Below are 26,136 nucleotides of genomic sequence, written 5' to 3' on the forward strand. Positions count from 1 at the left end.
CGCCAGGTCTTTTTCCACCAGGCAGCTTTCCAGCCACTCTCCCCCAAGCCTGTAGCGCTGCATGGGGTTGTTGTGACCAAAGTGCAGGACCCGGCACTTGTTCATTCATGCTGTGTTTCCCAGCACTATCCCTTATCTCTTAAAACCTTCCATCTCGTATTACACTATCCTGAGACTGCTCATGCCACTAATTTTCACACCTTTCTTAGCTCACTGAACAGCCCTGTGATCATCACTGAAGTCTGCCACATTTCAGGCTGTAAACTCTCAAAACCAAAGACTGAGTCTTAGGTCTTTTCTGCAAAGGATTAAAGAGCAAAAGGGTAAAACAAGCACTCATAGAACTGCCTGACCAGACAACAGCCAGCATATTTCCTAAAGCCACAGCATTCCACTTGGAAGATTTGCCTCACCTTCTTCCTCCTCACTACTCCCTGCGGGACCATCTGATGGTTTCTGGTGATTGACCAATTTGTCACTGGGTGTTGCCATGGTGAGGAGGAAGGCATAGCCCAAAAAGAGGGTCTTATTGTGGGGCAAGGGTCCATGATGGTCCTCCAGTACTGGGGGATCTACAGCTTCTACACCTTCACAGGTGCTTACAAACTCTCCGGCTCTCACAGCCCCTGCAGAGAGATAGAAGCACCATGAGTCCCAAAAGTCAGGGTCAGCACAAAGACCTGTGTAAAATGTGGGATATATTCAACTTCAGTTATTTTACCAGAGGAGACAGAGGGAGGCAGGATTGGGTTAGGATTACACTAGGATAGGTAGGGATTTTTTACCCTTCTGATTGCAAAGGATCTTCAAATCAAAACCTGAGTGACCAACGGGACAATGTTCTACAGCCTATCAACACCCTGAAACAACACTTACTGCTGTAAAGGGTCCCTTTAACAGCTAGGCATTTCAGGACGGACTAAAAAGGTAAGAAGGGAGATAAGAAACGAGCAAGGCAAATGACAACATTAAAGTCGGAACACTTCTAAAAGTCAGAACTGAGAAGGTGGCAGGTAAGTACTCAGACTATGCTAAAAGTATCTCTGGCTGCTGACTGCATCCAGAGAGAATCAGTCTCAAATCCTGCAGGGCAAACAAGCAATCCTGTGTACTTTTTGCTTATGGGAAGTAGAAAGATCAATTACAGAAATACCAGGGAGGAAAAAAATAGCTGAATGCAAGTTTAAGAGCAGCAAATAAGGTTCTCACCAGGCTTTATCACTGCTGACTTGCGGCCACGTTTAGCTGGGGATCTCTCATCTTCAGAAGCAACTAGTTTCCTTTTCCCAGATAGTGTGCCTGGTGGGATGCGTGGACTCTCCTGCCCTTTACGAGTGGGAGTTGTGCTGCTGCTGGAAGTGCTGGGAGAACCAAGGTTATTGCGTCGCTTCCGCTTCCCCTCTACAAGATTATCTGTAACACAGCAGCAGAGATTAGTCACTGGCTGTCACCCAGCTCTACAAGCTTTCACCCTACCTATAGGTACAGAGGTGGCTAAACTCAGTAGTACCTAGAAGGTACACACTACCACCCTCTGACAGAGAAGAGCAAGAGGAAAAGAAAAAAAAAAAAAAAAAACAAAAAAACAAAAAAACCCCCAATAAATCTCTTGCTTGTATATCTTTCTTCTCAAGCCCTGTACCCTGCCTCTTTTCCTCCCAGTCCCGCTGAAGAGTTTGTATCATAGCAGCTATCCACCAGGTATAAATGCATACAGCAAGCATCGCTGTCCTAGCAGCAGGCCACTCTCCATAAGCCAGTCAATACAACTGAGACTCTGAGCAAGACACAAACCAAGGAAAGTATCTCAAAGATCCCATCATAAAAATACAAAAAACATTGTTGAATACCCAGAAATATTTAAACATGGATAATTCAGAACAGGAACCAGAAGCATCTCAAAGGCACAAGACACAGAACAGCAGAGCCAGCAGCTCAACAGCACCTCCCCTTACCGAGACTGATGTCAGCTGCTTTGGTCAGGGGGGTGACAGGTTCATACGGACCCAGCCCATACTGCTCCCGGAGCTTATTTCCTTGTTCCAGAGACAGGATAACAGCCATTCGTTTGTACCACTTCCTCTGGCCTTCCTTTTCAATGCAATAGTATAGCTCTCCAGACTCTTTCCGGTGCCCCTTCACCACGCCTGATGAGACAGCAAATAACACCCGTTAACCAACTGTCCCCAGGCTTCTCATCCTCCCAGACAAGCACCCACCTCCCATGGCATTCAGCAACTCAGAAAACCCCAGGATGGAGCTTAAGCATTGCTCTTACCTGCACTAAAGTACTCATCCTCTGAGAGTGCAGTCACCTCAGTTTCCAGTGGGATAGGATCACAGAGTAAAATATCTTTTCCTAGCACATCACACTCGTATCCATCATCAAAGAGCAGCTTGTACTTTCCTACTCCGACATCTTGGGTAATCATCCCGGAATAGAAGTACCCGTTTGAGGACCACTTTGCTACAACCCTGAGGCCCACAAAGCTGCTCCCAGAGGATGAATCTGCACAGTCCGAAGGACCAGTCACCACTTGTAATGGGATTTCTGGAGAGTCACTTCGACGTAAGGCACAGAAGCCAGGAGTGTCACATTTCTCCCCTCCATCTGACAGGCGAACTGAACGAGTAAAAGATTTCTCCTCAGGTGATGCTGTAGTTGAGAGATCCTCCACACCTGGCAGTCCAGCTGAATCTCTGTGGAGAAGAGAAAAGCACAACCAGAAAGATCAGGAAAAAGTTACTAAACAAATACTTGGGCGAGATATTTGCAGCTGTTATATGCTAGCGCCAAAAACTAGCTCCTGACACATTCGGAACTCTTTTTCCTCTGTCACATTAGGACAGCAGCTCCCCATTCCCCTCCTTGGCAAAAAAATTAAAGTTACAGTCTCCTTTTTTCAGGGTACCTTGCTCCTGTTGTTCGAGATGGTGGGCGGCCTCTTCTTCCTCGCCCACGAGGTGTCACAGGTGCTCTGCCACCCTGACGAGTGCCAGGCACGGAGTCCTCCTCTTCCTCACAAGGCTGTGCTCCTGTCTGGCTAACTCTGAGCGGAGATGCTGGCTGACCAGCTCCTTTCCTAGGGCTAAAGAATTGGAGAGTTAACCACTCTGAAAATAGAAGCCAGCTCATTAGGATCCCCCCATTTCCTCTGTGATCTCACAACTGTTCAAGAAGTTTGCATCATCACTGCTAAACTGGCAAGAATTTAGGCAAAGCAATGCCTCACAAGGAAACAAACTACTCCCTTAGAAGAACAAATGTGAAAGCAAAGACTATCTCCTTATTTCTGTTCATCAAGCCAGACCCTTCCCAGAAAATTCTTTGTTTAGGGTCTACCCTGCTTCACATTCCACCCAAGCCAGCTGTTCACTTCTGCAAAATATCTGTTCTTCCTTTCCCAAGGTTCTGCACGTACCTTAATTTTCCTAAGACGCCTCTGCCAACAGGTAAAGCAAACTCTCCAGTTTCTGAACCACACACTTTCCCTTTGACAGCTCCAGTTCCTTGCCCGGAGCTGCTGCTGCTGCTGTGTGTGGCAGAGTGACCACTGCTTGCTCCACTGGATGTACGGTGGAGGCTTGAGGCCTTAGATGAGAAGGAGCTGACATCACCAAGGTCCCCTGAGGTCAGCGATGAGCCCACTGCAGTTCTAGAGGAGGATGTGTCAGTCTCACACTCCTGGCACTCCACTACAGGCTCCTCGGTTTCCTTAAGAGGAAAAAAGGAAAATAAAAAAACAAACAAAAAATAAGAGGTTTGTTAAAGGTGACGCATTTGCTAGATGGAAGCTACACACAGAGAAGGTGAGACCACATTCACAGAACTGAAGATAGCCATGCAGATCTGAGTCTGGACTGATCAGTGGCAGTCAGTGTGTCTCACTATAGGCCTGAGGTGCCATACAAAAAAAGTCTCATCAAGAAATCAGTCAACAGGACAGAGCTTGGTTGGTATCAAATTAGTCTGGCTTTGAATAATTCCCACTCTTTGAGAGTGTGAGTGTACAACAAAGCTGAGACACCAGCAGCCCTTGGTTACTAACCATCCAAGACCAGTTTCAGACAGGTGCCATTTGGAGCCGTTAAAGTTTTATGAATACAAAAATATGTATCTACAAACCAGTCGTATCGAATGTCGGTAGACAAACGGGAAATGGTTGTATGATTGTGATTACACAACCTATGTAAGCACATTTCCAGAAACTTCATTCTCTATTTTAATGTTACAATAAGCAATTTCATATGTAGCATCAAGCATGAAAGTATAAGCTTTGCACTGAACTAATTCATCTTTCTGTGCCATTACTCATTGCAACAACACAGCACCAGGCTCTCCATCATTTACCATTACAGCACAGTATCACTAACAGTTTATTGCCAGCGGGCTGACACGATCACTGTGCATTTGTCAGTTATCTTTTGAGATTCCCTAAAGACTTTCCGGCTAATGAGCAGACATACACCAACACAAGTGTGCTAACAATAGGCTTGTTTGCTGTTTGGTTTTAAGTTGCTTTTTGTAGACCTCTTACAGAATCTGGTCCACAGGACTCAAAAGGGTGTGGTAAAAACGACACTGAGCTGCAAAGCAAGCTAAACTGCCTTACGTAGTCCAATTTTACAGGCAGAAGTGATTTTTCCTTACTAATAGAATTTCTGCCCATTCTGAAATCTCTCTAGTCTGACAAAACCCCAAGAATTTTAAAACAACTGGACACACATAGTAAAGACTTTTGTTCAGTTCTTTGGGAAAAAAAAAAAAATTAAAAAAAAAAATTGGCGTGTCAGAGTACAGTAACAGGCATGAAATACAACAACAAATATACAGCCCCCACCACGCACTGAAAGGTCTACACGTCTGCTCACGAAGAAAAGTTTGTCATCACAGCACGCTGATGTGTTCACTCAACTCCTTTTCTGCAGCCACAACAGATCCTCATGTCAATTAATTTTATTTTTCATCCAACGTATCACTACATTTAGCCCTGAAAACAGAATCTTACCTCAACTACCTTTCGTTCCACCTCTGCACCATTTACGTAGTAAACATCTGTTATAACACGCGTAACAACAGTGCGCACTTCTCGAATAGTTCGTGTGTGGCGATGCTGAACTCTGCCTTTGGGTGGGTGAAGAAGGTTAAACTCCTCCTCTCCCTGTAATAAACAGGACGAATTAAGAACAAACCAGACCACAATGAAAAGTAAACCATTTCTTGGTAGAGCTCTCTCTGCAGCACGGTTTCTTCAAACTGTGTTCAAGTACTGGGGCAGGGAACCTTTCAGCATCTTGTTACGAATGAGATGCAACCACACAAGAGACCCTTACCAAGGGAGAACTGAACGCATTTTGCCAGCAGGCAGGGGAAGGGAAATCACAGCCGTCTGAGGAGCAAACGGCAAACTTGCTTAGCATGGCTTCTGATACTCTTTCATGCAGCGGACTCTCAGACACGTCACGTGAACACTGCACTGCACAGTGATAGCCCCACTAATCTCGTATTTCCCAGAGGATGTACTATTATCAACTCAAGTTTAGAAAAAAATAGTTTTTCTAGTCTTTGCGTTCACAAGAAAACAAAGAAGCTGTAACTGCAAAGCAGTGATCCTTCTCGAGTCTGCAATGCTTTCCAAAACACTAATTCAAAGCTATTCATCTTGTCAGAACATTTCTCCGGAGGAGCTCTCCCCTCCTGTGTTTATCTATTGACACTGGAGGGAGCGGCAGCACAAGCTGTCAGAAGTTGGTTGGTGCAAAACAGAAGGCACCAGACCCTTCATTCATGATTTTATGCAACTCCCAGCTCCATCCAACAAAAAGTGTAATTTTTTTTTTATTGTTAACTACATCTGCACACACCACCCTCCCCGCCCCAAACCAACCAACCAAAACTTGTCATATTTTTCCAGAAAATAAATACGGAGACATTTACTTCCCAAACTCATGCTGCCCACTGAGTATTGCGACCTTAGCGGTTCTGTACTGTTGATACAGGAAAGCTTGCAACGTTAATATTTTAAGGGGTTTTTTTTGGCTTTTTTTGACAGAGAACCTACTGTTAGTGAATTTACTGGCTGAAGGGAAACTTTACTGTTCTAAAGCAGTAAAATTAAAGACAGGCACCCTTCATCCCACCTGACTGTGCAGAGAGTCCATGTCCTCTCCAGAGGCATTCACAGGCTTTTCCCCACTCTCCTCAGTTTGGACATTCGCATCTTGTCGCCCAGGTCTTTGCCCAGACATACTGGTTCCCACTTCCACCTGCCTACAGATTTCTTCTGACGTTTGTGTTGCTGTAGTAACAGTAGTTGGGGTAAAAAGACAATCTGCTGTAGTTTGAATCCCTTTATTCTTGGTGTTTGCCCACCTCTCTTGGCCTTCATCAATTTTAACAGCCCTACTTGGTTTCTTCTGCATTCTTCTCTCCTCTTCCACCTGAGTGCTGACAATACGAGTCTCCACACACTCCCCATCCTCTGCACCAGAAGGTTGTTGATGGCAGTCCTGCTGCACCCTCTGCGGAATTAGAACCTGTTCACCACTGTTGTCTGCCTTGTGTTGCTGGTACTGCGAACCGCTGGGATTTTTATGTGTTTCAGCCTCTTCTTGCGTGCCAGGAAAACTGAACAGATTCCCCCTGCAGATCAGTTATATACAGATCAAAATTATTGATTAAAAAAGGAAGATAACCAGTATGCTGCCACTCAAGTGAAAGCACTATAAAAAAAAAAAACCAAAAAAAACCAGGCAGGCATTCAATTACTTCTTAAGATTGCACAGAACTCAGTGAAGCTCCAACTATACAATAACCTTTCAACATCTCTCAAGTGATCCACGTGGTAGCAATAAGAATGGCTGACACCTGTAGAGAACTAGGTGCTTTTCCAAACACTAATAAAGCAATCTATACTCCACGTGTCGGGCACCAACTAGGCAACATGGTTCTGGAAGTCATGCCGTCCTGACATTGCTACAGGCTGCTTCAGCACTTCATTGGCTTGAAACTGGTAACCACATCTAGCGAGAAGAGGCAGGAGCATAAACACAAATGCTGTCTGATGTTTTCATTAGAATTTGTCTGCCCTATCAAAAGTGTTATCAGGTATTATATGGAACCATATACTGAGCCTTACTAGAAGTATACATTTGGCTTCCCCTGTGTACTTGAGGGCTTTGAGGAGTGACTGTCATCAGTTCTGTCTGTACATTGCCCAGTACTAGAACTCCCTATTCATTACAGTCCTTAGCATAACTGTTCAATGCTCTTGAAATACAGGTTACTCTTTCTCCATAGACCAAGACCTCACTGCCCTATCGAAAGATAGAAGGAAAACACTGAAGAAGCGTATCTCTACGTCTGGTCCTCCAGCCAGTACCCTTATCACCGTAAGACATGCAGCAGTACAGTCCTTCTCAAAGCAACCAGAGATGGCAAAAATGGATGGACTTGGAAGGGAGACAATAGCAGAAACAGTAACAAACACAATAGGTCAGCACATCTTGGAACAGGAGAAAAAGACACCTAGACAGCTGTAAGCCTGATCTCGGTTCTCTCAAGCCCCAGATTTTACCAAAGCATGTTAGTCAGCTGGAATCACATTGCTGCCCAACCAAAAAGGTAAGTCTGATTACCATGTGAGATACAAACATGCAGTACTTCTTATACTTACCCCGTTGTCCCCAACCTTCTAAGTCACCCAAAGACAATGACTTAGTGCAATTTCTTTGATGCAGAAAATGCACATGTGCATATAAATCCAACCAGGACTGGCAGGCAAAGACTGTGAGGAGTTACCTAAACGGAGAAGTGGAAAGACCATGACCTCTGGCCTCATCCTCTCGACGAACTTCACAGACACGACTAAACACAGATGATGCTTTCTGGGAGCTAGCAGTGCAGATTTAAAACAAACAAACAAACAAAAAAGCATCAGGGAGTGAGAAAATCCCTTATACAGCAAAACAAGAGTTCCTAGCCCCTTGGGAAAGCAATGACTGGAATTGAGCTTGTTGACCTATACAGCCACAGAATGAGCGAGATGGTCAGTCTCAAAGGTCAAGAAACAAGCTGTGATTGTATAAGCATTTCTGCAGACACCCTAACAGCCAAGATCAATGTAACAATTCTGGAAAACTGCAGTGCCATCAGGAATTTCACCACCTACTACCCCTGGTACCCACCAGGGGACACAGACCATTTATGGCTTACTTCTCAGGATTTTCATGACACCACAAAATTACTGGGAGTGACAGTCATAAAGCAGACCCTGAGAGATCAAGCTCAACCTATACCTACAGAGGCAACCCATCCTCAGCCAGTGAGGAATGACTGCCACTCATCCCCAGCACTAAGGCATGATTTCCATCTAGCACACGATCCTACGACAAGAAATACTGAGTTCATTTCAAAGCTTTCTCAGCGATACAAACCATTATACTTCACTCAGATGACTACAGGTCAATCTTCTCACTCAGATTCTTATTAGTACTTACAAACCATACTCCCCAAAAGCTAAAATGTGAGATAAGATAGATAAATACAAATCAGAAGTCCAAGGGAGTAACTTATGTTTTGGTCAATGTGTTAGAACTGTGATTTCAGAATATTGGTTACACGGTTATGTTTCTATTGCTTTCATATCAGAAAGGGAATTCTCATTCAGAACTCCTCAGAGATTCTTTGCAGAAAACTGCACAGTAAGGCATGAAAGCAGAAAACCATGTGTTTGAAATTTAAGAGGTGGATAAGGCAGACTTGCATTCCAGACTGCACAAGACACAAATTTCTGCTTTGATTACAACCAGGAGGCAAAATGCTGATATCAGTAGGAAGCACAAAGCCTGCAGTGAAATAGCACGTGGGGCACCCACCTTGCCTATGTACTTAAAACCTGCTGCAAGAGCTAAAGAGTTGATGTCGTGGCTACTGCTAAAAGCTTGTGTGTCTCATTTCCATTTTTTTTCCCTGCTGCTGGTAACGAGAAGAAAAAGGATCTACCCAGACCTTCATATTAACTCTGCGCAGCAACAAGCCCAGTTACCTGGCAGCAGCTCCAGCAGCAGCAGACGATCCGTCTTTCCTGTCACTAGCTGTAGGCTCTGAAACAAGAAGGAAGGGAAGGATGATTTCGGTGCCACCTGAACAGACTCTCCTGTCCCTTCCCAGACCCCCCCACTCAGTGAAGAGAGAGGGTGAGTAACACTGGGCAAGGGGCGCCCAGGCCTCCCCGCCCAACTTCTCATCACAGACCTGAGGTTCTACAAGTTTTAGACTATTAGACTGAATGTCACTGCTCTGATTAAAATGCTGTCAAACTCTTTTGTTTGGATTATACTTTTAAAATCCTTTCCCTCCCAATATAATCAAACTCCAATTCCTGTCTTGTGATGTTGCCACTATACATCACAATTTTTAGTCTGCTGGAAATAACGTTCCTCACAACAGAGGCCCCTCCTCTCACTCCACCCCTACTTAGAGCGTTTGCAGGAACAGGGAAACAAATTTAAATGACACTGCCCAAAAAGAAAAATGAGGAAAATTACAGAGACTCAGAGACTGTCTTGAGGAATGCCACAAAGAGATTTTGAGTTAGTGCTGAGATTTAGTAGGACCTGTATGATTCAAGGTTTCATCCTCTTACTTTCCAAGCTGAATGGCAGGGACTCCTCACTCCCATCATTCACGGGGGTAACAACGTTCATTCGCAGAGAGAGTTTTGCATCAGCCTCAGGAACCACACGAGAATCTCCTTTCTCACACACTTCTGACACATCTGCTGATACCATTGCACTTTCCACGGTGACATTGCTGGTCCCCATTGTGCCCTCTGCTGTAACATCACTAGTTGCTATAGTGCTGTCTGGGCAACTATCATCCACTGAAAACAGGAAAACAAAAAAAAGTAAACCAAAAAGTAGCTACTGGCATTCACACTGTTGGGGTCCAGGTCCCAGTTCTGTTTTGAAGATGCTTCACTGCATGCATTATCAGCAATAGTGCAGTAGTGGGAACTCCTATCTAGGGTCCCAAAGCATGGAAGTTCTGTAGCACAGGTTTATCTTTTTATCTCAAACAAATCCTAATACTTCACTACTACCCAAGCAGAAGTACCCACATCCTTTCATCCAGCAAATGTGGGGTGTTGTTTTGTTGCATTCTTCAATGGAGTTGTATGTGGGAATGCAATGAGTGCAAGGAAGACATGTTCCATGCCACCCCATAGCCAGGGAGCAAACGCCTTCACTAGGGACCAAGGAGAAAACGCAACAAGGGAAGTGTGGAGAAGGGATGAGTCCTCCCCACAGAACAACAATGCTTTTTGTCAAGGTAGTTTTGAGCTACCCATCAGATCCTGCATCAAGAATCAAAAGCTTCCAAACAGGCTTTCACTGCAGAATGGAGCCACTCTGGTGAAACCCACCGATGGGTGTGCTGTGCCTTCTGGGTCCCATTTTAAGCTGGCCAGTAAGAGGTGGTGTTATGCTGGTCAAGGGCTGAATGATGTCACCCTCCTTCGGCAAAGTAAAATGGAACGGGGTTCCTAAAAGACAGAGAGCACGAAGATTAGCAATTTCGGGGGACTACTTTGGTCCAAATACCAGAAGCATGGGTTCACTGTGCTGTGGAAATGGGGAAAAGCATAACCCTGGTGGTGTCCTGTACAAACCCTCCTGGAACAGTTCCTGGTTTCAGGACAGCTGCTCTGGTCTTCCTCATGTTTTGTGTGGAAAACCTCTCTTGGTGAAAATCTGGGCTGTGGGCCAACTCGATGCAGCTCTCCCCAGGTGCTAGATAAATGTGAGACTAAATACCCTGACATGAATAGGACTTCTGCAGAATGCAGCTTTGCTGCAGAAATGCCCAGGATTTTCCACAGAAAAGGGAGCTGAGGCCAGAAATAGAAATGAAGGTTAGGACAGAAGTGAATCGGCAGAGCTACTGTTGCCTGAATTAATAACCTAGAACTTACACAGAATGATGCTTTATCACCAAACAGCCTTGCATAAAAGGTCAGCAGATACACTTCAGATAGTCACCTACAAGCCTGAACAATTAGTAGCAGTCAATTAACGGTTACAAGATGACACCAGAAACTTGCCTGGAAAGTAAGCTTTAAGAGAAATAAAAGATACTGCAGCTTCAGAACCGGCTGCAGGCTGCCACCAGAAGGACTGGCCCCATCCTCCTGTCCTCTCTAATACTTCTGCCCCCTCTTGTGCAGGCTCCAGCATAAAGGGTCTGCAGGGTCTGTTGGCTGAGGTAGCCCATACCGTCAGGGAAAGCACACCTTGCTGGGTTTACCAGGTGCAGATCTTGCAGGATTTAACAGATAAAATACATTAAAACCCTAGTAAAATGCTCCCTCCTTTTGCCTCACCCCAGCCATTTATTTGGAAACCTCCAACATCATACATCAGTAATTTGCAGGCTGGATTCTTTCCAAATTACACAGAAGTACTTAACAGAATAACCCTTTCCTCCCCACAGAGGTCAAAATGGTTTCCACCATCTCTGTCACTATCCTTCCTTTTCCTTTAAACTGTTCTTTTTCTTTGGATTTCATTCAACATATTAGTCAAACAATGCAAGTCACAATTTATGTAACTCCTGAATTTTAAGAAGCATGTATTAAAAAAAATCCCCAAACAAAACAGTATTGGAAAATTGTTTGTTGAAGTCATGGGAACACACACTCAGTTACCTGGATTCAAGAGCTGGCACTACACATTCAGATGCAACTTTTCGTTACAGCCAGATGCAGTGCATTGTCCCTCAGTTACAGAAGAGGCTGACATATGATTTACCCTGCGGCAGATGAAGCCATAAATACATGATAAAGACATAATCCCCTCACAGAAAAAAAAAACCCCACCAATTAAAAGCTATCTATTGTCGGTCTGAAAGCTTTGAAAGCCATCACCTGCCCTGCTGGCACCAGCTTTAAAGACACAGATCAGCACCTGCAACATCCTTGAGATCCACCTAAGGACTTCAGCGTGCTTTTCCAGCAGCTAGGTATTCCATAGTGCAATGGTCCTCACGCTGGGTGGGCACGCCGCGTATCAAAAGGCCTCTCATACCATGACCTACAGCAGATCTCCATTTTAGAAGGGTTTTATTTAGAAACTGAAGTCTTCAGAAACTCCACTGAATTTTGATCAATTTAGCTACCACAATCCCCTCTAGCCCACAAATCCACATTTGGCAGGCTAATAACAAATGATCAAAAGAATTCATTAAATGATCACCCTGCATTTTAATAAGAGACAATCCAGTTACTAAATCAACAGATACCATTACAGAAAACAAACAAGCTTTCACACTCACAGGACCTGAGAAACCCGCGTATGCCTGAAAGCTTAATTGCCTCCACATAACTGCATCAACTGCTGTAAGAATAGAAAAGGCCAATTCTCTCCACAAACTTTTCTTACGTCCTTAAGATCATCTTATCTTATCATTTTATCTTTTAGCATCAAAAAATTGGGTCTGTCTTTGGCTCACTTTGTCTCTCAAGTTTGCTAATGCTAAGGTATAAACATTTTATTTGCTTGGGTAACACTCTCACAGGGAGAGCTGGATGTTTCTAACACAGTGCGGATGGCACCAGCATAGCACAGAACTGCACCCTCCTAACAGAAGGGGACAAAGGAATCTCCCAGCTCTGCATCAAACTAAGTGAAGCAGAGCTGTCATCCTCTTCACCTCTGGATGAAAAGATGAATCCCACCACCTTTTCTGCATACCATGATGCTTCTTGCTCACTACCACTACATGGATGGCCAGCCTCCAGCTCCCAAGCAGCTCAAGCGCAGCTCCCCCTGCTCTAGCTCCTCTCCCCTACCCATCACCTAACAAGGGATGTGGCACATCTACTGTGGCTCTCAGCCACAGGAAGGTCTACAGAGGCGGCCAGTAGTCATGGACGGCCACTCTGTTTTCTCTGCATACAGAAGGGAGGGGAAAAAGACAAAACAAAAGCACCACCCCAAAGAACCCCATGCCTTCTATTTAAGAACTTGTTGTGTTCTTAACTCACTAGCACAACTACTTAATAGACAGGACAAAATCTTGATTACATACATTTTTCTCCATGGGTAATTCATATTTAGCTGTGATGTGTCAAAAGGACTCCATTAGAAAGTAAGAAACAACTTTACTTCCAGAAGTCTTCCAGATTAAGAATCATCACACTAGCCAGGCCTGAGGCAATGTTAAAAAGATTTAAGAGCTTCACAACACACCTGTTCATTATTTTAATAAAAATACCTACTTTTTATTTAACCTGGTACACTTAAAATATAACTATGTTAGCCACATTGTCCATCTGCTTCTTTTTTATTTTATCTTAGCAGTAAAAAGATAACTTTCTGAATAAGGTTTTATACGTACAAAACTGTACAATCTACAAAAAAAGATTTCAAGGACAACCACAACTTCTACAAACTCCAGAGCCCTAGGCACACACTTCAATGAGTAGATTTCTTTTCCATGTCCCTCTATTCATGTTCTAGCTTTTGAGCATTTTTCTAGTAGAGTAACTAAACAGTTAATATCTTATTCAAAGCAACCTCAAAACCAAAAAGACACTGCCCCAGCCTCACCATCCAGTTTCTGCTCCTGCTTCTTGGACTCTTCTCCAAGATCCTTCTAGTCCTCCCCCAGAGTTCATGCTTACTGATCTATGCTTCATAATCTGCTGACAAGGAATTAGACTCCTGTTGGGAATAACTGTTTTGAGAACAAAGCTGCTTTAAGAGAAGAGGAATGCTCTAAAGCTTGTCACGCCTTAAGGACTGAGCGATGGTAGGAGAACAAGTATCAGTCTACATACTTTTCCACCATGCTTCACGAGCCTGAAGACAGCAGACAGAGCATCTCAAAAGCCTGAGCAATCTCCAACACCGATCAGCCCTTTAGCGCAATACAAATATGCAAAACACAACCAGCAGCATTCACTTCTGAGTTAATTTTCTCCAAACGGTGGCTTATTGTTCTCTTTCAAAAGTAAATCCAGCCAAGTGTGATGTGTTTAAGTTGCATGTAGATTTATCTACAAAAACATTTCAAATACAATATAACAAGGGAAGCATTACCTCAAGTTAAACGTGATTTTGTTGACACTCTCTTAAAGAGGAAGTTTTAGATAGTGAGCTCTGTGCAAGGCCATACTGAAGTGAACGTCACGTTCAACCTTGTTATGCCACTACAGCTACTCGTCTTTATTTTATCATCATTTCAGCAGTGGACTGCCAAACATACTATTTTATTTAATAAAACCTATACCGTTCTTAAGCTCAAAGACCAGTACTGTTCTCTTGACTCTGCCAAACTGTCTTAAGAAACATGCAGTCCCAGGATACCAAATGTCCTGGACTTGTTTACAGAAAAGTTGATTTGAGATCACAAATGCAATGGGATCAGAACACCTTTGAACTTCCTGACCAATATTTTGATCAGATGCCCTCAAAGCATTATTTTCTATATAATAAACCTTTTTTAATTCTTTCCGTTAAGGGAAATTAAGAACACTAAGAATACTAGAATCCAAACTTCATCATTCAACTTCATGTTAAGTAACATTTGAGCTCCTGCAATTCTTCCCCATTAGACTTAATAGAAGGGAAATAGATTTTCTGATACTAATACCAAGTTCCTTCATTCTTGCCATGTATAAGTTTCTACATAAAATTTAAGTTCTCAGATTTCAAATTTTTCAGAATTAGGGGGCATCAAATGAAACTAACACCTGGTGAAACAGAGATGGTTTTTTATCCAGTATATAATTTAAGCTGTCAAACGTCCCACTGCAGGAGGCTTTGAAGCCTGAAAGTTTACAGAGGTTCAGAAAAACCACATATAGAAATTCCACGGTGGAGGAGGAAAACACACCTATCAAAAACCCAAAGACATGGCTTCAGACTCGGCATGCTCCTAAACCGTACTCTTCTTGATGATGAAAGCAAGATTTCTTCAGAAATATCTCCCCACTGCATTTTTGTCCTTAAATTCATTGATACGGATCTGCTGTTCAATATTGGGCAAGCTTCTATACCAAGCTAGACTGATGCAGCGTAACTGTTCTTCTGACTGCTGCAGTACCTCAGTTCACAGAGACTGCGGTTTTCAATCTTTACTTCAGAGCTATCACAAAGGCACAATGTCCTGTTGCAAGCCACTGAATGGGAAAGACTGAAAAAAACCTACCCCAACAACAAAGAAACCCCACCAAACATGAAATGGCAACAGAATCATCTAACACTAACAGGCTGGACATCTTGGTCCACAGAGTATCTCAGACCCCGGTGATGCAGATTTTGTGTGCAGTCTCCAAAATCTGCCATTCAAGCTTTTTTGGTTTTTTTTCCCAATTTGAAAAATTACAGCATGATTCAATTCTACCACTTAGAAACAGTATTCAAAGCTTTTGCTAAGTATTCTTAGAGAGGCAGCCTCCAAACGTTGGATAAGATGTTGCTAAGGCAGATCTAAATACCACAGATTAATAACGGAAATCTGAAATTGATGACACTACCATCTTGACCAACAAAACAACCCACTGAATTGTCTCCAGCATGTTACTTGCTTAGCACCAGTTTCCTAAGCAAACAAAAACTCTGCTGTCAGAGAATGCACTAAATTAAAAAAAAACAACAAAACACACCTTTGCCTTGCTGGCCAACCGAAATACTCTGCTTTCACGCTCAACAACGAAGCAGTTTGCTAACATTCTGAAAGACATCAATGGTCACTAGTTTCAGCATGTTAAAGAATGCAAACCCATAAAAGCTCCCAAACATCTGGCTGGTCCTACTGCATTCAGAAGAATGGGTGCAAAAGTCACATCCATTAAATTGCCATGATAGCTGATATATTAAGCAGTGCTCAACAATACAGATTAATTTATATGACTACACTATTGGGCAAGTGGAGTTTTTGAAGCTAAACAAAGAAGCTATCAGAACCCCTAAAGCCTGGGAATGCTTACATGACTAAACACGTATTTAGCTCAAAATAAAGTAACCACTGCACAAGTTGTTCTCGGATGTCAGTGACATCGGAAAGCTGTGGCCCCAAGGATCCATACTACTCGAAAATAATTTGAGATTTATTTTATTTTATAATAGGTCAACAGATACTTACAGCAACATCTAGCTTGAAAACTGCTTTTATCTTTTGCTGGAAGTCTCTCCAAAACTGATGACCTGCATAAGCATTCAAATCTCTTTTCCACACCTCCCTGTAATCTAACTTCTGCAGGTATCAATATTTACCTGTCATTCTTACCTTACAACACAAGATACTACCTTCCTCCTATTTTTTTGGTATCTCGAGCTTCTTCTCACCAGTCAGTTCCATACTATTAAAAGGTTATCCTTCTCAAACTTGTCAGCAAATTTGGTATTAAACACATACATAAGTATTACACTCAATCCCTTTTCATCCAATCTCCATCTAGCACTTCAAAGTCATCTCACCTACTTCTGTTCAGACATAAAGAAGAAAGATCTTCATCTTGCTCCTTTTTGAAATCTGCCATTTTGACCTTTCCAAACAGGATCAAATGTTCCAGAAGTCAGCACCATTCAAGGTCACAAGAACTGAAGAAAAGGGGAGGGAACCATATAAGAATGAGCTCAAAAGGCTTTGGGGAAGAAACAGCCAAAACAGCCATAAACAGCAGTAAGGATCAGTTCACAACTGGAAAAATTAAACAAGTAGTTCAGAAAACAGTAACAAAAAATATTGGACTTGTGAGACTGATGGGAGAAGTTTTGAAGAAGTTCTGAAGAAATGTACAGCTCTCAGGAAAAAAAAAAAAAACAAACAAATTGGCAGAGAAAATGAGAGAGATGTCCCTCACTGACAATGAACAGAAAATAATTCAGACTGGTTATCAGCTGAGTACATACAGGGAAAAAGAAGGCAGAGTGTTAGGAAATGTTTTTTAAGCAGTGTATCTTACACTAATTTCTCAAAAGGGAATACTAGAAAACGTTATCACTTGAACCAAGCTCTGCAGAACAGACTATAGGGCTGTAGAACAATACCAGGACCTATAAGTGGTAAGAGAAATTCTATCTAGCCCACAGCTTTATAGGTTCCACAAATCAAAATCACAGACTGGTCAATCTGAACCATCTATCAGATGGCTCACAAGCATCTTCCCTCCTTGCCATCTCATTTAATTCTGGTCGCACTGCACAGTTCTATTGATCTTCCATTGTACTCTAACCGAAGGACGTAGATAATTCACAGAGCACAAACTACCTAGCACATCAGCGAAGAGAGTTAAATAAACCTCTGCTGACATCCTGGTCTGTTCAGGAGATGTAGACACAACTATCACCTATTGACAACTAACATTTTCAGACCCTTGACTTTCATAATCGCCAACTTCAGGAGACTGGAAGTCACCTACCGTCATCGTAAGAGGGGGAAGAACTCTCTCACCCTGTCTGATCCTGCAGTTTAATGAAAGATTACTTAGATCTCAAAAATGCATACAATTCAAGACAAAGCTCCAATAAAACTTTGTTTTCTATTACTTTCTCATTTGAGGAGTACGGAACTCCATGTTTTAAAATGAAGCCAACTAAGAGGCTAAAGCTCCACAAAACTCAGCTAGAGCACCCCACATTTCTTGTGTAACTACACAATGGCACATTAAAGGGATTTCAACACATCGCAATACCCGCAGAGACACAGCTTAAGTGCAAGTGAAAAGCCATTCTACTTCAAAATAATCTCAAGATAAATTTGCTGTATTAGTTTCTAGCCCAAAGATGCTCTATACACCCCCACAAGGAAAATTCTTCTCCAAGAATGAAAAAAGAAAAAAAAAAAAAAAAATAAAAAATAAGGAGACCTACAAGAGGGAAAGTACAGCCTACCACACACCCTCTTCCTTTCAAGGACACGACTGTTGTTGCTTCTGAGGGAGAAAATAAAGTTACAAAAATCCCTGAGCATTGCCAAGGTCACAACATTCCAAGTTTTCAAAGGTGCTCTGCATTAGGAACACGAACTACCTTATCATTCTTACCTGTGGTGCGACAAAGGGGAAAAAAGTAAAGGCATGTTACGCATGTAACACAGTAACTTGCAGTGCTGCTCTTATGAGATGCTGTTTGACACACATCCAAGATCGGTGCTCCCTGAAAACACCAAGGATTGTACCCAGATGTCCTTGACATCGTTCAAAATCTACACCTGCAAACTTCTAACCTAAATTCACTTACCACCGGAAGGACTGGGGGATTTAGCAGTTGCCTTCTCCTGGGGCTGCATCTGCTCTTCTTGCTCCGGACTCCTTGTCGTAACAGTATCCTCCACATTCTTTGGCACCCGATTCTCCTGCTGAGTCACCAGCACGTCAACCCCTTCCTCTTGAAGTGGTGGCCGATTCCCTATTATCTGTCCTAATTCTGAACAACCTGGAAGGTTTTTGGCATACGATGCCACTTCTGATGGAACATCACTCTTTAACTTGGGAAACAAATTGTTGTGCTGTTCTAGTATCGCCCCTACAGAAGGGTTAGATAAAACTTTATTGAGCTTTGGCATGTTTTCTGAAGCAGCTTTAAAGGAAATTTTATCCATGCTCTTTGCCTCTCTAATGCCAAAAGTACAACCTTCTGAAGTTTCTTTTCCCTGGCTTTCTGGACCAATCTTTTCTAATTCTTGGGCCTGATCAGACAAATTTATGTTATTTTTACAAGAACCATCAGCAAATTCCACTTCCATATCTTCATGACACTGTACTTCCCTTTCAAGAATAAACCTTTGAGAAAGTGTTGTATCAACAAGGGACTCATCTTCATTTACTTGCTTCTCTTTTACTTGCAGTTTTTCTTCTTGTTCTTCACACTGAGTCTCAGGAACTGCCTCAGGTTCCGAAGTCTCTTCCAATGGATAGTCCTTAGACTGTGCTTCTCTACCCTGAGTGTAGGACAAAATCTCAGGCAGACCAGACTGATCTGCAGCAGCCTGACTTCCAGAAATACACTCAATCTCCTGATGAGCTGTACGGGCTAATGATCCATCTCCTGCTACATCTGCACTGACTAACTGCATTACAGGCTTTCCTGCAGTCTGTAAACCCTCCTTTTTTGCTTTTTCACAGTTTTCAGAGAGGGCTTCAGCACCTGCATCCAGCCTCAGTTTTATGTTGTCATTCTCCACAGAACAGAGTCTCAAGTCTGAGGCCTTGCATTCAGAAATCATCTCTACCTGGGTGGTTTCACTGTCTTGGCCTGTGTTCAGAGAGCCTGAGCTGACCTCTGTGTTTGTGGGCTGGCTACACTCACTTGCAGAGAGCATCAGCTTACAGGACTCAGAAGGCTGTGACACAGAGTCACCTGCAGACACCTTTGACAAAGCATCTGTGGGTCCAGAGAGATCTCCTGGTAAGCATAAATGGGTTAAAGCAGCAGCTTTTTCTTCTCCTTCATGCTTCTTTTCTGGGCTCGGAGTTGGAACAAAGATATCCTAAAATGAGAAAAGTGGGACATGGAGCATCAGGGCATCCTGAGTAGGACTGTTTGTTATTCCTAGAACATTACACAGGACTATGGAGCAGAGCAAGCTCAGCACAAAACTACAAACAGATATATAAAAAAACCCCAAAACCCAAACCAACCAAAAAAACCCCACAAACAAACATTTTTCCCCCCATTGACATGAGTCATAATTGCCCCATTCTTGCTGAGAAAAATTATCACCACCCATTACTTTTTAGTACCTCTATGGTAAAGACAGACACAATCCTTGGGTACATCTCTCACAATACCAAACCAGGAAGTACAGGTAAAGTATGGCAAATTAGTAGCCATTTTTAGTCAGCCAACCAAGGATTCTGGAAAGATTCTCTGGAGAAATCTATCATATTAGCATGAAAGCTGCTTTCAGCTAAGGAGAAGACTTGCTTTGACTACTGAAGTCTCTACTACAATCTTTATTTTCTGTCTGAAGTTGATGAAATTTGTAGTATTAGGCTATACAGCCACCAACTGTCCATTAAATCCCTTTCAACATTAATAACTTCCAGAATCAAAAAGCACAAAGGAAACAACAGATAGTAAGAATAAGCAACTTGATAAATGAAGTAAATTAATTCTAGCCTTGTAGGAGAATACAAATGCTTAATTAGAAAACAGCTTCGCTTTCTCCATGACAAATAATGCTAAGGTCTATCCTGCTAAAATTCTAATTTATGATGCAGTTTGAGATGCAGGACGCCCAGCTCAGCATCAGAAAGCAGCGGCCTTTCAAAGAGAGGAAAAAAAAAAAAAGAACAAAACTTTCTAGCATAGATTAAAAGACAACAAATTCTACATTCATTAACTCACTATGCCCTCTTAAGCTGTTCTGCATTTTCTCTGCAGGATAAAGTGCCACACAGTATGATCAATATCTAACCGTGATTGGTGGCAATAGGGAAGGTCATGAGAACCAGCTTAGTAGGAAAGCTCAACACAGAAGCACAGAGGCTGACTCAAACACACATCTTCTGCAACAGCCGTACAAAAACCTCAAAACACATATCTGCATGAACCCTTACATGAGAGAACTCTGGCTGTGATGGTATAGGTAAAGATCCAGGAAAGAAGGTTGGGGCACTCTGGGACACTGGAGTTGAAGCCTGCGGCAGGACAAGAGGTCCCGGTGGGATACATGGGACGGCCATCTCCACTGGCGTATCTCCTCCCTGCTTCTGCATCAGATCTCCTCCTTCTACAGGCATAGATATATCCATCTGTTCATCTGGTTTGAAAGAGCAGAAAATACATTACTAGCAAATTCTTGCCTTACAACATTCTGTTAAAAGACTTGTCTTCAGTGGCATATGCAACTTCCTCATACTTTAATGGATGAACCTAAAATCTTTGCCGTAGGTGAATATTTTTTTTGGAGGGTGGGAGAGAAATCAAAAACATCCATATCCTTACAATTTAAGGGGAGGAAAAGCAGTTTGTTAAGAATCCATGTAACTTTTGCTGCAGGCCTAGAACTTCTACAATTAGAAACAGGTATCTGACATTTATAAAAAGCATTTCTCTAAGTTTTTTTTATCCATTTTGCTATCTTCATTAAAATGCAACCGAATTCAGACCCCAGCTAACAAAATATCTATTCTAAAAGTATTTCACCTTCTGTGACATGAATCTCACAGAAAGGAATGGTGATTCTGTACCACACTAAAAGTCTGCATGGATGGATACCTTATCCCTGACGGCGAGTGGGTATAACAAGGTATCATATAGAACCATCCCTCTTTGGCATGGTGTTCTAGAATACACACATATAGGAAAGCTTTTTAAAATACTGTGCAAGTCATCCAAGTCAAGGTAAAACGTTATGATGCAGCCCTCCTGTCCTTTCTATTGCCCTAACAATATGTATGTACTGTGGATATCTGCCTGTAGCAAGAACGGCTCGTCCCTAAGAAAGGAGGACAATTGCAAGCAGCAATCTGTATTTCCTATTTTCAACAAGTATTTCCTATCTTTCAAGTGAAGGGGAGCTAGCCGACGGTACTAATCTTACTATGATAGCTATGCAAGAAATATCAACAGCAAATCAGCATCTCAGTCACAAACACAGATCTCCCTTCATCTACCTCTTTCAGTGTTCTCAAACCCGCTGTACTCTTCAAATGTCGTTTCAGCAGGTTTTGAAATGGCTGCATGCTCAGACTAAATGACAGAGCACAGACACACAACCATGGACCAGCATGCAGAAAACTTTACCTTTTTCTTGCTCCTGTTCAGTAGGACTGCTGGGGACGAGAGCATTGGATCCAAAGGCAACAGGAGGAGGAATAACTAGGCCTGAAGAGATACTGCAGACCAAGAAAAGGGAACATGCAAAAGACGACCATTCATCACTAGAAAATGCATCAACTTCTCCCCAAAATGTAGCTCCAGCTTGTCACAATAGGAGTCTCCTCATAAAAGGAGTGTTAGGTGTTCATTAGCAAGAGATTTGAGAAATGGCCATTGAACACATGGGCATCAGTTCATTTCATCGCAAAATAAAGCCATACTCCTCTCATAGTGCAAAATTAAAACATCGATTGCTTAAAATCAAGCACAAGTCCTTGAATAAAGAAAAGTGTGGTAAAAATTAAGCTACTGCAATAGTCTGGGGATTTTTTGCTTACGTGGAATGACTCTCCTGTGCAAGGGATCCCTGTCCAGAGAGCTGCAGGAGTTGCAGACTGCGGGCAGGCGTGCATGCCAGAGAACTTCCTTCTTCCACCCTGGTTATCGGACAGCCACTCCCTGCAGCCATTTTGAACAAAAGGAATGGAGATTAGAAATGTGGCCAATAACCAAGTTGATCAGAAAATTCTGAGGAATTACATTCACACTACTGCACAGTTACTTCTCAGGTAGACAAGGACAAGCTGATTCTCACAGAGTTGGAGGAGGAGTGCCCATGAAAGTTCAGTATGTGAAATGAGAGCATGATATAGTTGAGATGAAAAAGCTAAGTCTGTACCTATAGAATATATTTTTATCAGGCCAGACTGTAAAAGTCTTCCTACTTGGGAATTTAAAAGAAAAATCCCCAACGGCCCCAATATCAGCACATTTGATCCAGCACTAGAATGCAAATACAGACAAGGTTCTTGCAAGAAAAGACACCTGGCATTGACCACTGACCTAGTGTGAGTAGGAGGTTGTTATTGAACCTCTGGATACAGAGGGCTCATGCACAAGATGATACTGGTATAGACACAGTTGTGCACAAATTAAAACTAAACAAAAAACATAAAGTGAGACTTCATTTAGCTTATGCTTTATAAACTGTGACAAAGTTGCCTTTCAAAACTTTGTTTTCTAGGCCTTTCCCTATTAAGATTGTTAAGAATCTTACTATTTTTTTAGGAGCCTTTTGGTTATGGATACCAAAACCAGACATAGATATCCTCCTAGCAAGACACACAGTGATAACCTCTCTCCTGATCCTATTTCATGTAATCTCTTTTTTTGCAGGGAAGGGACATTAACCTAGATGACAAATAAAACTGACCAAAATTGTGGTACGAAGACTTTGATTGCAAAATCCTGTCCTGTCCCCACAACAGGAAGGCCAGTTCAGTAAGGTGTAAAGTAAGGTGGAATGTTCTGCCAGAGTTACGCAGCATGAGAAGGACCACAGTATTTGCCTACACTACTTATCCATACTTGACACTGGGGGTCATTACAAAGGGTGAACATTGTTATTGACAGTTTCAGAAGAGGGTAAAAGGAGTTATTTTGGGTTTTGTTCTTCAATGGACGCAGAAAGGAAGGAAATTAAATGCATTTAACAAGCCAGAGTAACTGCTCTAACAAGAAGTGACATTTAGACATTGCTCCATGCTATAGTGAAAGAGGCCTTTCATTTCCAAAGCGTTCTCAATTTTAGCAGAAAATACGTGAAAAATACTCACAGCACTTTGCACCCTAAAACACTACATGCCTAAAAAGATCAAGTGGAGATGATGATGATGATCTTTGGGATGGAAATTTTGGCTCTGCTTGTCTATTGTTACCTGTTGCATCATTCTCAGGAAACATCTCTTCCTGAGTTGACAAGATATCTGACTCCTCGTGACCAGAATCAAGGGATTTCTCAGTGTCAGTGGGGTCACAGACAGGCATTTGTTTCCTGGTATGCTCTTCTGCTTCCTGCAGAGTTCTGGAAAAGCAAGACACAGTCACTGACCTGAGACAGTTGAAGTATGAAGTAATACCTTGTAAAGAAAATGTATCAGCACAGATGAAAGGTACTCACTTGTGTAGAGCACAGGGGAAAAATAAATAAAAAAGACCAACCTCTCTCTCCTGACAAAGTAACAAGTTAAATTTTCAGAATTGTTTTGTACATTTTTTACCAACCTAAGTGATGCTTAAATGGAATGCAGACCATTCTACTGAATTCTATTCAATGCGGATTCTAGGAATTTTGTTTCACCTCCTTTTTAATATAATTTTGTGGCATGATTTGACAATACAAGATGAGCTAAATATTATTCTATCTGGCACAAAAGGTATGTAGATCATTTTCAACACACTGAAGTTTCACATTTAAAAATAATTAAAACTGTAAAGCTTACAATAGCAAATACTCAAAAGCATCCTGGAGTAGCCACCACTTAACCTCTAGATTTCTCCTACGAGGCCAAAGCCCATGCTGCATTTTGAAATAACTTTTGTGACTTAAATGGAATTATTACTTTTAGTACATTCCAGTCATTTAACTTTAAGAAAATTATTAGTATATTTGATTATCCAGTGCACTTCTCCCTTAAAAATAAACCTATTGATATCTTTGTGTGTAAGTTTGGCACCACCTCTTTTCTCAGCTAGGAATGGTGAAAGCACTCCTCAGGCAGCACTGCTGCCAAAAGGTCTCATCAGTACTTCAGCTTTCCCATCACTTTTCTCTTTTGCCTTGAAGCCTGAACCCTCCTACGTCTAAAAATCCAGTAAAAAAAAAAAAAAAAAGACACAAATCAATTTCCAGAACGTCAGCACGAGATCTATAAAGAACATGGACTGTTTTACCTTTCAGACTTCTCTGGCTGGCCTTCCAAAGCAGTATGTGCTTCCGTGCTGGAGACCGTCTCCGTGCTGTCCCCACGCAGTTCTACCAAGAGAGAGGGGGAAAAAAAAAAAAAAAATTGTCACTCGGGTCACCTGGATTAATATAAAAAGAAGAAAGTGAAGTTCTGTAAACTACACAAATATCAAGACAAGCTTTAGATGAAAAAAACTGATCTCCAACTCTTAACAAAAGCAACAACAACAACAACAAAGGACAGAATGAGGTTTTTACACGGGAGGGAGTTGAGTGTCAGATTGTCTGAATATTCTGGAAACAAATTAGAAAAGAGAGGCGCAAGAATCAATGACAGCAGTTGGACAACTGCAAGAACACAAATGAACTAGCGCAAAGGAAAGAGAAAGCAAAATTCTTTTCAACTACCAATGAGCTCTGAACTAATTTTTGAAAACTACCAATGCTCTATTTCCTATCAAAGGAACAAAACATCTATAATGTAAATAAACCAGAGAGAATTGATAGAGCAACAAAAGGACATCGAAGATAATTTTTACGTACCATCTTTAGCATCGTTCTTCACAAGTTTGGAAGAAGGGACCGCAGCTCCAGGGTGAAACTGATGCCTATCATCTCCTTCATTGGGCACAAAGTCACTCTCGAAGTCCTGGCTCTGTGAGAGCTCTAGAGCTCCAAACTGCAGCTGTGACATGCCTGTATCTAACACCAAACATCCATAACTGATGTGTAAACCCCACCCCCCAAAAAACCCATCAAAGAGCCATCTATCACTTTATAAGGGCAAAAGATACACCCTCTAACAAGGAAAGTATTTAGGCCATTGCTGAAACTCTGAATAAACTAACAGACTCTGATCTCAGGAATACCAACTAAAAATACAGTAACAGAACAGGAACAGCGGCCATTAACTCAGAAACCAGTGTTAACCAGCAAGGTCTCATGTAACGCCATTAGGTGCTGCAGCAGATCTGGATTCCACAATGGGAAAACACTCCCGGTACTACACAGCCTGTGCCTCAAAGTCCTTTGATGACAACAACCATTATGCTAGGAGTTCTTTGCCACAAAAAGGCTCCATCTCCTAATGCTCACAATGCATCCATGCCTCTTCTAAGCCATTTCCTGTCTCCAAGATCCTTCTTAACAATGAGATAAAACCGCTGGGTTTTTTTTTCAAACACGAAAGCATACAGATCAACTTCCAAAAAAAAGACACAAATTTCTGACCCATTATTACCAGCACAACTACGGCTAGTGAGACAAGCGATGCAGCTGAACTGAAAAGCTACACAGATGGTCGATCAGATTCACGGACCCAAGAAGAGACCCGAAATGGAGAAGTTACCTTCTACGTGCGGGGAGGCAGAACAGTCCTCAGCATCTCCTCCTCCTCCTCCTCCTCCAGTCTTTCCAAGGGCACTGCAACGGAAAGACAGACTCGCGTGGCTTCGGGGTTTCTGCAGGCTGCCTGCTTGCAGCCCGCCTTCCTTGCGCGGGGGCGCAGCTGCAGCGCCTGCCCGGGCGCTCCCAAGACCTCGGAACCGCGCACCCCG

At 42.4% G+C, this 26,136-nt stretch overlaps 1 protein-coding gene across 8 annotated transcripts in view; it reads right to left on the reverse strand.

Moving 5' to 3' along the window:
- TP53BP1 (tumor protein p53 binding protein 1) overlaps nucleotides 1-26,071 on the reverse strand; it is a 33,052-nt gene extending 6,981 nt beyond the window's left edge. Inside the window, exons 1-20 of one of the 8 annotated variants that reach the window (XR_004841962.1) lie at nucleotides 25,929-26,000; nucleotides 25,124-25,282; nucleotides 24,568-24,649; nucleotides 23,553-23,698; nucleotides 22,173-22,293; nucleotides 21,760-21,851; nucleotides 20,571-20,773; nucleotides 18,250-19,498; nucleotides 10,428-10,547; nucleotides 9,648-9,884; nucleotides 9,048-9,105; nucleotides 7,802-7,894; nucleotides 6,142-6,643; nucleotides 5,010-5,162; nucleotides 3,423-3,715; nucleotides 2,913-3,089; nucleotides 2,279-2,700; nucleotides 1,956-2,147; nucleotides 1,210-1,413; nucleotides 414-626 (exon numbers count right to left, since the gene is read on the reverse strand). Coding sequence is in view for 7 of the 8 variants with exons in the window: in XM_035893977.1 (XP_035749870.1) it covers nucleotides 414-626; nucleotides 1,210-1,413; nucleotides 1,956-2,147; nucleotides 2,279-2,700; nucleotides 2,913-3,089; nucleotides 3,423-3,715; nucleotides 5,010-5,162; nucleotides 6,142-6,643; nucleotides 7,802-7,894; nucleotides 9,048-9,105; nucleotides 9,648-9,884; nucleotides 10,428-10,547; nucleotides 18,250-19,498; nucleotides 20,571-20,773; nucleotides 21,760-21,851; nucleotides 22,173-22,293; nucleotides 23,553-23,698; nucleotides 24,568-24,649; nucleotides 25,124-25,274 (4,708 nt within the window). In the remaining variant the exon portion in view is untranslated. The other 7 variants (XM_035893977.1, XM_035893975.1, XM_035893974.1 and 4 more) reach the window with 7 other exon arrangements.
- Nucleotides 26,072-26,136: the final 65 nt, after the last annotated feature.

The sequence above is a fragment of the Egretta garzetta genome, unplaced genomic scaffold, assembly GCF_000687185.1.
Source record: "Egretta garzetta isolate BGI_Z169 unplaced genomic scaffold, ASM68718v1 scaffold975, whole genome shotgun sequence".
In the NCBI taxonomy this organism is placed as follows: domain Eukaryota; kingdom Metazoa; phylum Chordata; class Aves; order Pelecaniformes; family Ardeidae; genus Egretta; species Egretta garzetta.